This window comes from Mytilus galloprovincialis, chromosome 7 (assembly GCF_965363235.1).
Source record: "Mytilus galloprovincialis chromosome 7, xbMytGall1.hap1.1, whole genome shotgun sequence".
In the NCBI taxonomy this organism is placed as follows: Eukaryota; Metazoa; Mollusca; class Bivalvia; order Mytilida; family Mytilidae; genus Mytilus; species Mytilus galloprovincialis.
Genome location: NC_134844.1, coordinates 9,809,706 through 9,825,726, shown reverse-complemented (window position 1 = coordinate 9,825,726; position 16,021 = coordinate 9,809,706). Strand labels below are relative to the sequence as shown.

General features: G+C 33.3%; 2 protein-coding genes across 2 annotated transcripts in view; both read right to left on the bottom strand.

Moving 5' to 3' along the window:
* Positions 1-5,886, bottom strand: part of LOC143084119 (uncharacterized) — a 34,775-nt gene extending 28,889 nt beyond the window's left edge. Inside the window, exons 1-8 of the mRNA XM_076260526.1 lie at positions 5,883-5,886; positions 5,588-5,681; positions 5,062-5,179; positions 4,485-4,633; positions 3,255-3,388; positions 2,646-2,918; positions 860-1,150; positions 351-499 (exon numbers count right to left, since the gene is read on the bottom strand). Coding sequence (XP_076116641.1) covers positions 351-499; positions 860-1,150; positions 2,646-2,918; positions 3,255-3,388; positions 4,485-4,633; positions 5,062-5,179; positions 5,588-5,681; positions 5,883-5,886 — 1,212 coding nt within the window. The remainder of the gene's footprint in view (positions 1-350; positions 500-859; positions 1,151-2,645; positions 2,919-3,254; positions 3,389-4,484; positions 4,634-5,061; positions 5,180-5,587; positions 5,682-5,882) is intronic.
* A 265-nt stretch (positions 5,887-6,151) lies between these two features.
* LOC143084118 (uncharacterized) overlaps positions 6,152-16,021 on the bottom strand; it is a 68,052-nt gene continuing 58,182 nt past the window's right edge. Inside the window, exons 59-66 of the mRNA XM_076260525.1 lie at positions 15,548-15,707; positions 14,499-14,696; positions 12,437-12,676; positions 11,795-11,954; positions 10,927-11,168; positions 10,421-10,551; positions 9,884-10,037; positions 6,152-6,399 (exon numbers count right to left, since the gene is read on the bottom strand). Coding sequence (XP_076116640.1) covers positions 6,167-6,399; positions 9,884-10,037; positions 10,421-10,551; positions 10,927-11,168; positions 11,795-11,954; positions 12,437-12,676; positions 14,499-14,696; positions 15,548-15,707 — 1,518 coding nt within the window. The 3' untranslated portion in view covers positions 6,152-6,166. The remainder of the gene's footprint in view (positions 6,400-9,883; positions 10,038-10,420; positions 10,552-10,926; positions 11,169-11,794; positions 11,955-12,436; positions 12,677-14,498; positions 14,697-15,547; positions 15,708-16,021) is intronic.

Below are 16,021 nucleotides of genomic sequence, written 5' to 3'. Positions count from 1 at the left end.
AACTTATAACTTACATATAATTTACAGTCAGTTCCGTTGAGATCTGTGTTATTAGATATAGCTACATAATACATTAGTATGTCTAACTTATAACTTACATATAATTTACAGTCAGTTCCATTGAGATCTGTGTTATTAGATATAGCTACATAATACATCAGTATGTCTAACTTATAACTTACATATAATTTACAGTCAGTTCCATTGAGATCTGTGTTATTAGATATAGCTACATAATACATCAGTATGTCTAACTTATAACTTACATATAATTTACAATCAGTTCCATTGAGATCTGTGTTATTAGCTATAGCTACATAATACATTAGTATGTCTAACTTATAACTTACATATAATTTACAATCAGTTCCGTTGAGATCTGTGTTATTAGATATAGCTACATAATACATTAGTATGTCTAACTTGGATGTAAAACCTTCAAACTGAACATCCACCTGCCTGTCTGTGTTTATGTAGTCATTCATTATAATAGTGCCAGCTGTAATAGAAATGTTTATCATTAGAAGGTGACTGAGCTCCAATATTCTAAATGTTATTTAATCAAAAAGCTAATCATACTCAGTTGTGGTAAGAACCAGTTTAACATGTTAAACTAATTAAAAAACAAAACCAAATGGAATGCAAAATAAATTCTGTCAAAGTAATTCAGTGCTGGAATAAGTATTTGCCATAAATCTTTAATACAGAAAATATAAAAATTTATAATCTTAATTGTTTCTTTTAAACTGTTTTCTATACAAAATACCAGCATCGTAAAGCAGTTAGGTAATGGTATATCTAAATAACACAACCTTATATTTTGAAATACCTGTAATGGTTTATTTGAGATATAACTTACGAGTGACACCTCCATCAAATCCAACATGGAAGCCATTTGATGTTACTGTGGCAACTGAATATGATGCACTGGATGCTTTAACAGTGAAATAATACAGTCCAGTTCCAGGTACCAGATCAAGGTTATAGAAGGTCGCAGTAGTATTTTTTCCTACATTTGTAAATGGCACTATATTGTCTCTGGTCTTTGGGAATCTTCGATCTGTTCCTACAGCTACCTCATAGAATGCCACCTGTTGGTTATCTGGTTGTTCTTCTAATTTTGATTGGTCCACATGAATTCCTGGATTTCCTATTAATAAACAGAATAAAGAAATCACTTTTCTAAAAATCAACTAATTAAGCTGTATGTCAGTGTAGAGTGAACAAAGAGAGCAAAACAGAAACAACAAGTGAAACTGCGAGCTACTGCTCACTGATGATACCCCCGCCGCAAGTGGATAATATAAATAGTGTAAAAATATGCAAGTGTTCAGTAAACAGGAAGTTGTCAAGTGATGAATCTGAAAATGCATCACACGGTATAGCTGACTTATATAAATCCTGAAACCAAATTTCAGAAATCCTTGTATTGTAGTTCCTGAGAAAAATGTGACGAAAATTTTCAACTTGGCTATCATGTGTAAAATCATACAAGTGTTCGGTAAACAGGAAGTTGTCGAGTGATGAATCTGAAAACGCATCACACAGTATAGCTGACTTATATAAATCCTGAAACCAAATTTCAGAAATCCTTGTATTGTAGTTGCTGAGAAAAATGTGACGAAAATTTTCAACTTGGCTATCATGTGTAAAATCATACAAGTGTTCGGTAAACAGGAAGTTGTCAAGTGATGAATCTGAAAACGCATCACACGGTATGGCTAACATATATAAATGTTGATACCAAATTACAGAAAGGGTGGATGTGTAGTTCCTGAGAAAAATGTGACGAAAATTTTCAACTTGGCTATCATGTGTAAAATCATACAAGTGTTCGGTAAACAGGAAGTTGTCAAGTGATGAATCTGAAAACGCATCACACGGTATGGCTAACATATATAAATGTTGATACCAAATTACAGAAAGGGTGGATGTGTAGTTCCTGAGAAAAATGTGACGAAAGTTTCATGGGACGGACTGACTGACGGACTGATGGACGGACAGACAGAGGTAAAACAGTATACCCCCCCTTTTTTAAAGCGGGGGTATAATTTGTGTAAAATCATACAAGTGTTCGGTAAACAGGAAGTTGTCAAGTGATGAATCTGAAAACGCATCACACGGTATGGCTAACATATATAAATGTTGATACCAAATTACAGAAAGGGTGGATGTGTAGTTCCTGAGAAAAATGTGACGAAAGTTTCATGGGACGGACTGACTGACGGACTGATGGACGGACTGACGGACTGATGGACGGACAGACAGAGGTAAAACAGTATACCCCCCCTTTTTTAAAGCGGGGGTATAAAAACAGCTATACATTCATGTATCCACTTCCCCTATTTGTATGGATATGTGAAGTTCATACTTTTTGGAAAACCCAAAATATTTACTATTTTGTTAAAAACTAAAACATGACGTTCATATTGGTACTATGTAAGAAAGATCAGATGAGGAGTTGCAGATAAAAGACACATGGATGCTTTGATATGGGAAATCCCCAAATCCTTAAGTTAAACAAATGAAAGGCAAAAAATGTTATATAGTTCTAAATATTCTCTGAAAAACCTGGCTACTTATTTAGGATGAATAGCTGAAACAAAGTGCAAATGGATGTAACAGATTCCTGCATCATATCTTACCTGAAATTACATCCACTTGAGATGAGGCACCAGCAGGGAGTCCAAATCCATCCCAGTTAGCTGTGACCATTGTTTTAGATGGTAGGAAGTTTAAGTCATACCCTGTAATGTCCCCATCAAACACTTTGCCTGGTAGTAATGGATCCTGTTCTATAGTTACTCCATCAGATCTTATGATGTAGGTGTAATTCAAGGCGTTAGTCACTCTCAGTAACGAGTAATACAACTCTCCATTCTTCATATGTAGACCATCATTCATTCCTGCTGTTTTCACTGTAAAACGTAAGTTGTTTATCATTCAAAATTCTTCAGATTTCCATTAAAATTTAATCTTTTCTCTGGTGTTAATGGAAACTTCATATCTAGATTTTTTAAAAGGTATTATTTTATATATCTAAACACCTAACATATTTTTTCTACAGCTCCTTTCACCTTTGAACTTAAAAACTGAATTGATACATACTTAATTCTTTCCATTTTGTTTCTTGATAATCAAATGCATAGATATTTTCATTATACGGAAGATGTCAGATCTGCTAACTACCATTCATTTCCATTCATCCATAAATTTTCTTTTTAATTTCATATAATAAATACTTTACAACTCACCTCCAACATCTAGCCATTCTTGTACAACCAACCCATCCAGTCTCTGTATCTGCCATTCATATTTAACAACTGGACAAGGGTCACCTGACACATCCCATGATGCTCTGTATGTGTCAAAGCTCTCCTGGAAATTCCTAAAATAGAGGGTCATAATCCATCATTATGTAACCAGAGAGAATGAATTTCATTACAAAATTCCTAGTCTCCACATCAACTGGGACTTCAACCCAGGACCTTTGTGTTACAGGGCAGCGCTTATACTGACAGAGCTAAAGAAGTACTTCCTTAGCTCAACTGCTTAGGCTAAGTATCTGCCACATTTACTAATGGAAACAGTCCAGTCACACTTCCCCTACCTCAAGAGTCATCATACCATAATGACTCTCACACACATACCCTAGCTGGAAATCCTCTCTAACAACCGTGTTTTTTCTTAATTGGGTGTCAAATTTAACCGTAGAGCATGAATTTCATTACAAAACTGCTTTTCTCCACCAGGACTCAAACCTGGGACCTTTGTGTTACAAGGCAGTGTGTATTATAACAACTGAGCTAAAGAAGAACTTCCTTAGCTCAACAACTTACAGCTGACTAAGTGTCTAACATATTTACTAAGGGAAGCAATCCCATCACAATTATATCCTCAAATTTAAATTTTTTAAATCCATTAATACTGTTTAGTTTTCAGTTTTGGTGCATTAAAAAAAAATGAAAACTCATCAACTGTAATATAATGTTACAATAGTAACCATCCCATATTTAGAAGGTAGGTATAAGTGCCATTTATTAACAGTAAAAGGTTCTCTACAAAAAATCCATTCCAAACTTGCTTATGGCACTAGATGGACAACAACCTCAACTACATGAAAAAATAGAAAAAAAAACCTTACTAAGGAAAATTCATTAAAAATCGCTCATAAAAATCAAACAAGAGGTGTTTTTAGTTTATAAATGGATTAGAACATACAAATGGTGAATTTTGTGTTAATCTATATATTGTAAATTCAGAAATTATTGCGATGTTTTTATTAATGCGAAAAATGCGACATAATTGTAAACACAATAATTTAAACTCGCATTTTGAAATTTAATATATGAATTAAAAAGAATTTTTCTCAAAATCGTAAAAATTAAAATCTCATTAATGTCTAATATGACAAAATCGCAATAATAAGTGCACACAATAATTTCTGAATTTACAGTAGTTGAACATTCCAATAAATGACTTACACATCACCATGTGATCCTTTAAGTACATCATACACTCCTATGTGTGTAAGGGGAGGTAATCCTTGGCTGATGTAAGACAAAAACAGACCATTTGATGTTGCTACACTAGATAGTCCAGCTCCATTGGTCCCTTTGATGGATACATAAACCTAAAATAGCCAATCAAATGAAGCATACAATTTATAATCAATCTTTAATTTCTCAGTGATGAGAAACAACTTTCAACCTTTATAAGAAATTGACTCTGTAATTAGATTTAATTGTAACACCAATAGTAAACTTCTAATCTTTTGGAAAGACAAACTTTATCTTGTACTTTTCAATATACAAAAGTGAACCTTTCCATTTTGCAAGTGACCAGTTGGTGTCTTGAAATCCTTTAGTTGTGCTAGGCTGGCTTAATATGTACAATTAAAAGCTTCTGTTATCACCATATTTTCTAGACAATAAGATTCATTTGTCATACTTTTATTGAAAGCATATTTAAAGTATGCAGACCAGAAGTGATAATAATAAAACAACAAAATGCACTCCCATAAACTATTAACTGCAATGACCCATGACAAAATTGACTAACCTTTCTCTGACCCATCAAATCTAGTCCTCCAATTGTGAAATACTTTACATCAATAGATATGTCAAAGAATGGTTTAATTTGTCCTCCACCTGGAGTAGTTCCTAAGGCTATCTGGTACCTATATACAAATTTCAATATATTGTACATTTTAATGTGTTGGAATTTGTACATTAACTTTTTTTAAACCAGAATGAGACTCTTTGGGAAGTATGTTCACAAAATAAACAATTTGAAGAAAAGATAGATCATCTTATATAAGGAAACAATATTGTTACTTCAACAAATCAGTATATACTCTTATTACAAAATGCTGCATGCTTGACAGCAGGCAGATTATTAACTGTCTGACTTAAACTGGTCAAGGAGCTAACTAACAAACTAACGCTTTAAAGATATAAATGCTATTGATCACTGCCCTTTTCAGTCAATGGAAATAAATTTAATTTTTCTTCAGATTTTCCTTAAATGGAGTACACATATAGTATCCTTTTGGTTAGAAGAACCAATGTCAATAATAATATCCTACCCCTCAATACCAGATTCTTCATCATAAAATGGTTGCCATGTTGCTGTTACTGAGGAGAGAGATTCTGAACAAGTAGCATCTAAATCTTCACACTCTATTAAAATATAAACAATGTAAATGAGAGCATTTCAATAAAATATTATTAATTAGAACTTGTGAAAGCGATATTTATAATTGATCTTTTTATTGTATTTCAAGCACAAATTCACCAAAACAATAGTATAAGAATTCTTCAAAAACCACAAAATTAAACTGGAATTTATCAATAAAGGTACTAAAATGACAGTATTCACACCCATTTCGCTGCTTTACCTTTTTACATAACTTAGGACTATTTCTGTTCAATATATTTGTGCAACTTTCTCTGCAATAGTTCATTTGAATACATATTTACTGGTGAAAAAGTTGAAGAACAGTTAGCCATGAAAATTAGGCCAGAGTCAAATGAATCTTCACAAAGATGTACACCTTATGATCATTATATAAACCAAACAGTTAGTTTATATCCTCTTATAGTATCTCAGAAATTGACCTTGTAACTTAACCTTCATGTGACCTTCAATCAAAACAATTTACTAATCAATACTTGCCTTCATCATCAGAACAAATCTTTGCATTCATTCTGACAGTAGCTTCATTGTCTCTCACATCAATTCTGTATGTCGTATGAAGGTCAACAACCTTCCCATATTTTGGTGGGGTTGTATCTATGGCAACAGGACCAGAGAAAGCATAGGTTTCCATGCCCACTGTGTTAATGGCTGTAACTGTCACATAATATGACTTTCCATGTTCTAACAAGCTATTAACACCTTTAAACAAAATTGGTATCAGATATTAGAATATTACATGTATTAAGTTTACTGTTGAATAGTTACTTATCTAAAATAAATGAAACATAGCTGTCTTGTTTCAGACTTTGTTTTCATAACAATGCCACATCAAGAGAAGATACAGCAAATGTGTGCCAAGGTGGCATTAAACAACATCCAATCAATCTTATTCTTGAGTAGCAGAGAAATGTTACATTAGAAAATACAGACAACCAAAAATAGAAATTTGTGCAAAATCATTTACAAAAAAAGATTTTAGATGGTCTTATCATTCAAGCTTTATACATGGAGTAAAACTTTACCTTGTATAGAATACAGACTTGTATACCCAGACTTTTACCCAGACTTTACCTTTTATAGAATACAGACTTGTATACCCAGACTTTACCTTGTATAGAATACAGACTTGTATACCCAGACTTTTACCCAGACTTTACCTTTTATAGAATACAGAATTGTATACCCAGACTTTACCTTGTATAGAATACAGACTTGTATACCCAGACTTTACCTTGTATAGAATACAGACTTGTATACACAGACTTTACCTTGTATAGAATACAGACTTGTATACCCAGACTATAGAATACAGACTTGTATACCCAGACTTTACCTTGTATAGAATACAGACTTGTATACCCAGACTATAGAATACAGACTTGTATACCCAGACTATAGAATACAGACTTGTATACACAGACTATAGAATACAGACTTGTATACCCAGACTATAGAATACAGACTTGTATACACAGACTTTACCTTGTATAGAATACAGACTTGTATACCCAGACTTTACCTTGTATAGAATACAGACTTGTATACACAGACTTTACCTTGTATAGAATACAGACTTGTATACACAGACTTTACCTTGTATAGAATACAGACTTGTATACCCAGACTTTACCTTGTATAGAATACAGACTTGTATACACAGACTTTACCTTGTATAGAATACAGACTTGTATACCCAGACTTTACCTTGTATAGAATACAGACTTGTATACACAGACTTTACCTTGTATAGAATACAGACTTGTATACACAGACTTTACCTTGTATAGAATACAGACTTGTATACCCAGACTATAGAATACAGACTTGTATACACAGACTTTACCTTGTATAGAATACAGACTTGTATACACAGACTTTACCTTGTATAGAATACAGACTTGTATACCCAGACTTTACCTTGTATAGAATACAGACTTGTATACACAGACTTTACCTTGTATAGAATACAGACTTGTATACCCAGACTTACCTTGTATAGAATACAGACTTGTATACCCAGACTTTACCTTTACCTTGTATAGAATACAGACTTGTATACCCAGACTTTACCTTGTGTAGAGTACAGACTTGTATACACAGACTTTACCTTGTATAGAATACAGACTTGTATACCCAGACTTACCTTGTATAGAATACAGACTTGTATACCCAGACTTTACCTTTACCTTGTATAGAATACAGACTTGTATACCCAGACTTTACCTTGTATAGAATACAGACTTGTATACACAGACTTTACCTTGTATAGAATACAGACTTGTATACACAGACTTTACCTTGTATAGAATACAGACTTGTATACACAGACTTTACCTTGTATAGAATACAGACTTGTATACCCAGACTTTACCTTGTATAGAATACAGACTTGTATACACAGACTTTACCTTGTATAGAATACAGACTTGTATACACAGACTTTACCTTGTATAGAATACAGACTTGTATACCCAGACTATAGAATACAGACTTGTATACACAGACTTTACCTTGTATAGAATACAGACTTGTATACACAGACTTTACCTTGTATAGAATACAGACTTGTATACCCAGACTTTACCTTGTATAGAATACAGACTTGTATACACAGACTTTACCTTGTATAGAATACAGACTTGTATACCCAGACTTACCTTGTATAGAATACAGACTTGTATACCCAGACTTTACCTTTACCTTGTATAGAATACAGACTTGTATACCCAGACTTTACCTTGTGTAGAGTACAGACTTGTATACACAGACTTTACCTTGTATAGAATACAGACTTGTATACCCAGACTTACCTTGTATAGAATACAGACTTGTATACCCAGACTTTACCTTTACCTTGTATAGAATACAGACTTGTATACCCAGACTTTACCTTGTATAGAATACAGACTTGTATACACAGACTTTACCTTGTATAGAATACAGACTTGTATACACAGACTTTACCTTGTATAGAATACAGACTTGTATACACAGACTTTACCTTGTATAGAATACAGACTTGTATACCCAGACTATAGAATACAGACTTGTATACCCAGACTTTACCTTGTATAGAATACAGACTTGTATACACAGACTTTACCTTGTATAGAATACAGACTTGTATACCCAGACTTTACCTTGTATAGAATACAGACTTGTATACCCAGACTATAGAATACAGACTTGTATACCCAGACTTTACCTTGTATAGAATACAGACTTGTATACCCAGACTTTACCTTGTGTAGAATACAGACTTGTATACCCAGACTTTACCTTGTATAGAATACAGACTTGTATACACAGACTTTACCTTGTATAGAATACAGACTTGTATACCCAGACTATAGAATACAGACTTGTATACCCAGACTTTACCTTGTATAGAATACAGACTTGTATACCCAGACTTTACCTTGTGTAGAATACAGACTTGTATACCCAGACTTTACCTTGTATAGAATACAGACTTGTATACACAGACTTTACCTTGTATAGAATACAGACTTGTATACCCAGACTTACCTTGTATAGAATACAGACTTGTATACCCAGACTTTACCTTGTGTAGAGTACAGACTTGTATACACAGACTTTACCTTGTATAGAATACAGACTTGTATACACAGACTTTACCTTGTATAGAATACAGACTTGTATACCCAGACTATAGAATACAGACTTGTATACCCAGACTTTACCTTGTATAGAATACAGACTTGTATACACAGACTTTACCTTGTATAGAATACAGACTTGTATACCCAGACTTTACCTTGTATAGAATACAGACTTGTATACACAGACTTTACCTTGTATAGAATACAGACTTGTATACCCAGACTTACCTTGTATAGAATACAGACTTGTATACCCAGACTTTACCTTGTGTAGAGTACAGACTTGTATACCCAGACTTTACCTTGTATAGAATACAGACTTGTATACACAGACTTTACCTTGTATAGAATACAGACTTGTATACCCAGACTTTACCTTGTATAGAATACAGACTTGTATACCCAGACTTTACCTTGTATAGAATACAGACTTGTATACCCAGACTTACCTTGTATAGAATACAGACTTGTATACCCAGACTTTACCTTGTGTAGAGTACAGACTTGTATACCCAGACTTTACCTTGTATAGAATACAGACTTGTATACACAGACTTTACCTTGTATAGAATACAGACTTGTATACCCAGACACTGTATGACCAGCCAGAATATCATTGGAACCCTGTGATGACCCCATAGAAATGTTGAAGTTCTCTATTGGACTTTCATTGTCTAAGAACCCTGTCCATTTACAATGAATTGGCATTTCAAGCTATTAAAATAGAAAATAAAACATTTCATGAAAGTACTCTTTATAGACCAGTTGATAAATTATTGAATTCCCAAAAATTACATAATAAAACTCATCATTCTCTTCTTTTGTAATGGTATGAAACATCTTTGACCTTTAATTTCTTAAAAACAAAAAGTATAAATTTTCAACAATAACTGATTCATTGATTCGTTTACTAAATGAGAAATCCTGTTATACATAGACAATACTTTAAACTTTTATTCTATTATTTTAAAAGCTAGAAACTTACACCTTTTTGGAATTGGATTAAAATGAGTAAAGATAGTATTGACATTTTGATTTATGTTAAGTTAACATATTGCATGCATGGTACCACACAACAAACGGTGTTAAACACTTACACCAACATATTCTGGACACTGTACCACACCAGGCCCTGGAGGGGTTGTGTCAATGATTACTCCACCAGACATACTCTGGCTGACCAATCCAGCTTTGTTTTCTGCCCAGATATTTATAATGTTGGGCTTTCCTAAAGAAAATATGTTTCAAATTATAAATCATGAATATAAAGGTCCAAGCTGTTGATACACAGACAACAAAATGTGTTAATAAATCAAAGGTCAAAATTTGAACAGTTAACATAATAAATTGTACGTTTTTAGTAAATTACTAACCGTAACAGAAAAACACTTTAACCTAGTAATGTATTGATTTCACATTATAATATAAATTTTTAGTGACTCCTGACGATTTAGAACTTTTTATAGACACCTGTCTAGTGTTGAAGATTTTATTTAGCCCTCTAGATGTCTTTTTAAAATTTCAATACAGAATTGCTGTCTCATAGATGTATACCCCTATCTCCTTTTATTTCTTATGTATACCCTTCAAATCTTGAACTGACCTGTTAAGTCAGGAGTGACTAATGCCAGTGGAAGTTCACTGAGGAGTACAGATGAAACATCCACCTCTTTCCTAGGTGAAACATCTTCAGCATAGGGATAAGTTCCTACTGAGTACCAAGCCCTCTCAATACCACTTTCTGTGTCGTTGTAATGCCACATAGCAGACAGGGAATCAGCTGATTTCTGATAAACAGATCCTCCTGATAGTATATTATTGTCAGATGATGTGAGGCCTGTCAATCTAAATATTCAAATACAATATTTAGTGAGATAATGGATATACAATTAATGTGCTTGGTAATGTGTAAAACTTCAATGATATCTATCAAGTACACCTAAAGCTAGAATGGGTTTGGAAGAAACCCATTAAAACAAAAGATACTATTTCAGACTATGAAATGCAAATCACATTAATTCCCACTTGAAGACATCCTTGCATACAGACTTGTTTATACGGAAAAATATGTCTGACAAAATAAATTATATATTGCTTTGTTAAAAAATCATAGGACAGTAGCTTTTGTGTTAGCATGCAGACTATGTACTTTGCACTTGCTTCCATCAACTGTGAGCATTCTTTTGAAAGGAATAATTTTGTTGCTTACCTTTCTTTTGTTGGCAGATTTTAGATAGTTTCTATCAAATTTTATTTACAGCTTTTCTAAATTCATGGTGATTAATTAAGAGTTTATTTTGATCTACACATTGGATAGAGAAATGTCTATTGTATAAATATGTATGTCAACCATATATATGTCTTCTGTTTTATTTATGATTAATGTATTAAATAGGAGTTTTCAAAAAATCATACACATAGTCTGAAGAAAGTTGAAACGAGTAATCAATGAGGTAAACAAAAATAAATACCTGTCAATTGCTATTATAGGAGGAGTTATGTCGACAGTAAATCCATCAGATGTAGCCTCAATCACATTTCCTGCATTAGTAATACCCCTGATTGTAGTGTAGTACGTTGTCTCTGGTTCTAGAGGGAGAGTTATCTGTGCATACCCTGAACTGGTTACTCCTGAAAATTATTAAAAAAAAAAATTCAATATGAATTTTTCTAAATGTACGCATATATGTTAATCCTGAAAGATATTTATAAAAAATTTGATACAAATGCTGGAAATACTGGAAATTTTGTCAGATTTTTTAAATTTCTATTCTATACATTTTTCCAACTTTTATAAAAAAAGATGATGTGGTATGATTGCCAATGAGACAACTCTCCACAAGAGACCAAATGACACAGAAATTTACAACTATAGGTCATCGTACGGCCTTCAACAGTGAGCAATGCCCATACCACATAGTCAGCTATAAAAGGACCCGAAATTACATTATTCCTTTTTTTAACATGCATTACAACAGGAATAAAGGTTTTAAAGATAGTGTGTAATGATGATGCTATATCATCTTATCCATCTGTTTACATTTATACAGACTCCGCCTATCTTATCTTGATTGACAGTTTAAACAGTTACGCTGTATTACACCTAATCTTACCATCTCCTTTCACATCTTTCTCTTCGTTATGGATGATTCCATGTGGCATGAAGGGTTGTACTTCCTCTCCTCCCTGTGAAGTCCCAACAGCCCATTCATAGGCCATAACACCATGGAGGTGGCTCTCAAACCCTGTATACTGTACACTGACTGTTGACATGTCTGACTGGTAGTCAAGGTCGTCACCAATATCTGACATTATTGGAATTTCTGTTCTGTCTGCACCATCAATAACTATACCTATACAATAAATATAATACTAGGTATTGAGAAATGTGTGTGTATTAACCATGAAATTTGCTTGCTATACACATTTTTTTTTAATTACCGTAGAAAGGGGTGTATAGTCCGCGGTTTTTTACCCTGGGAATGAAATTGATGGAAGGGGTGCGGACTATGCAGTACTATAGCATTTCGAGACATTTTTTCCATGTAGGGATACGATGTTGAACGAGGTTTGGCCAAGTAAACAGAAACATCATGTGTTGTCAATGTTATAATGTATTCTTGACAACTCTTTGTATTATTTAGAAATAAAATAAACAATCTAACTGTATTCTTGACTACTCTTTGTTATTTTTTTTTAATAAAATAAACAATCTAACAGTGTTGACTTAGTAATTTGCATAAAAATCAGCCTTTGATCGAATGTCCGCTTTGTTTCGGATTTGGTCAAATTTGTGTCATTGCATCTTAACAGTGTACCTAAATCCTGAATATCAATGAAAGATGAACCCTTCAATGGTAAAACCATAATAGTCAAGTTGAAACCTAGTGAAATCTTCCCAAGATAGATTTTGTTTAATGTTATTCGCGTGTGTACAGTACAAGTAAATCACGATGCGCCATTTTGAAAATGTGTGATTAAAGTATCAAAAATTTTCGTATTCCGACTTTTTGTGTTTAACTGTTAACTTATCGACGTAAATAAATCAAGACCTAACATTTTTTAATTGTAAATCGTAACCATTAATACTGAAATTGTAAACCTGAAAGAAGTGGAATTTTGTATACGAAACTATATTTCCAGGTGAAAGGTCACATTGTGCAGGTGTATCGTCTTACATGAATGAGTTTACGGGTTTGTGTGTAAAGCAATTAATTAACCATCTCAACTTTTGACAAGTGATGAATGTAATTCAATAACCTAAGGCAGTTCTTCAAATCAATAAAAGATTAAAGCGTTATAACATTTTAATGAGTTCTAATCAATTTTTAAACATCAAACATCAAACTTTCGATCTTAAATGTTTGATCTTTAATTTTCTTTTGTTTAATAGCATATCAAATATTTATTTTTTAGAATTTTAAACAGTTTATTGGCTTGGGCAAGCTACCACTTTCAATGTTATCAAAAGTGATAACGCTGATAGTTAAATGTACATGATTGAATTAATTAACATTTATTACATTGTTTGGGACTTTAAATTAATTAGTAAAGAATGATAGTCTGAAAGACGATTTAATTGAGCAATTAAACAGAATCTTTTGAAAACTTTTAAAATAGATTAAATACATATCTTTTTAAGTCCTCTTTTACAAACTGATCATAACTTTATATTAATCATCGATCTTTTAACAACAATGATTACTGTGTTGCCAGTCTTTAACACAGATTAAAAACATATCTTTAAAGATCCCATTCAAAAACTTATCATAAGTTTTAAGTGACTATCAATCTTTTCAACAACAATACTTACTATATTGCCGATCTCGGCAAAAAAAATATAAAAAAATACGCAATTTCGGCATTTTCCGTCATTGTTCGCGGACCCGATCTTGTCAAAAGTTGCCGCGGACTATACAAGCGAACTAGACTTTTTCCTCGATATTTGGGGATAAAGAGGGGGTGCGGACTATACACAAATGCGGACAATACACGGCCGTATACGGTATTTAAATGAAGTGGACAAGGCCATGAAATGAATTTTATATTGTCCGGCCAGTATAGATGAATACCTGTCCCATGATCAAAGGAAGATAACATGATGGGTTTAGATATGATTAGATTTTTGTACCTATTCTAAAATTAAAAGGAGCTAATTAACTAATGTTTTATTACCTGGTTCATCTTCATCCACTACCATGATAGGTGAAGATATGACGGGATCACTCTCTTGACCAGCTCCATTGACTGCCTTCAGACTGACATAGTATACTGGATAATGAGCTGTCTCATTACTGACAGTCAATGTCAAACCTTTGATGTATATATCAGTATCTGATCCATAATCTTTCCATGAGGAAATGTCTGTTCCTCCTGCAATATACAACAAGAATGAGTCCATAGTACAAGGATGCCCTACTCGCACTATAATTTTCCATGATCAGTGGACCGTGAAATTGGTGTCATAACTTTAATTTGGAATTAAAATTAGAAAGATCATATCATAGGTAACATGTGTACTAAGTTTCAAGTTGATGTGACTTCAACTTCATCAAAAACTACCTCGACTAAAAACTTTAATCAAAACTTTCACCTGAAATTCGCACTATAATTTTCTATGTTCAGTGAACTGTGAAATTGGGGTCAAAACTTTAATTTGGCATTCAAATTAGAAAGATCATATCATGGGGAACATGTGTACTAAGTTTCAAGTTGATGTGACTTCAACTTGATCAAAAACTACCTTGACCAAAACCTTTAACCGGAAGCGGGATGAAAGGACAGACGGACAAACGGACGGAGGCACAGGCCAAAAAACATAATGCCCCTCTACTATCGTAAGTGGGGCATTGATAACTGAATTTCTGTTTATCAACAAGTTTGTACATATTCAATTCATAGTTTCTAAGTCAGATGAATAAGCTTATCACTTAACCATCTGTTCCATTCCTGATACTAAAACCTATATATATGGTGAGCTATGATTCTTAATTTATTGTACTCTATCAAATGCTTATCAAATATCATAAACACATTTTATTAGACTTACTGTGAAGTCATAAATATCAAGGGTGAAAATGAGTTTTTTCAACAACCAATTTGCACATAATAAATCAAAATTGTACTGCTCTGAAGCCAAACCTCAACCAACTTATGATGGGCTTCTTTTTCAAAATTTGATGCCACTGGTGTTTCTCTAGAGGCATAACAGTAATAGTACCTACCTTTAGTAGTACCCACAGCCACCTTGTAGCCAACCACACCAGACTGATGATCATCTGCATCCCAAGCGGCTTTAATGCCACTGGTGTCCGCCTGCCACACATAGCCATCAATGTCTTCTTCATGTCCTTCAGATAGTGTACCAACTTTCAACCAATGGATCTACAAGTACAAATATTCAATTATGTAAAGATTGAATTCTAATGAATGTGTATCAGTAATTTAATTGTCCTTTGTAATACATATCAATAAATGATGAAGTGTAGGATAGTAAAATTGGGTGCCTCAAGTTCATTAGTTGAGTAGTCTAGGCAGTTGATATATAAACATAATAAGTTATCTTAGGCTGCCATCACTATTGGTTTCAAGACTTGCTAAGGCCATTTGTAGAGATGGACAGTGCACTTGATTTATTTGATGGGATAATTCTGTCATTTACCAAATGAAGGGCAGAGATAGCCTTAAATAATGTTCTC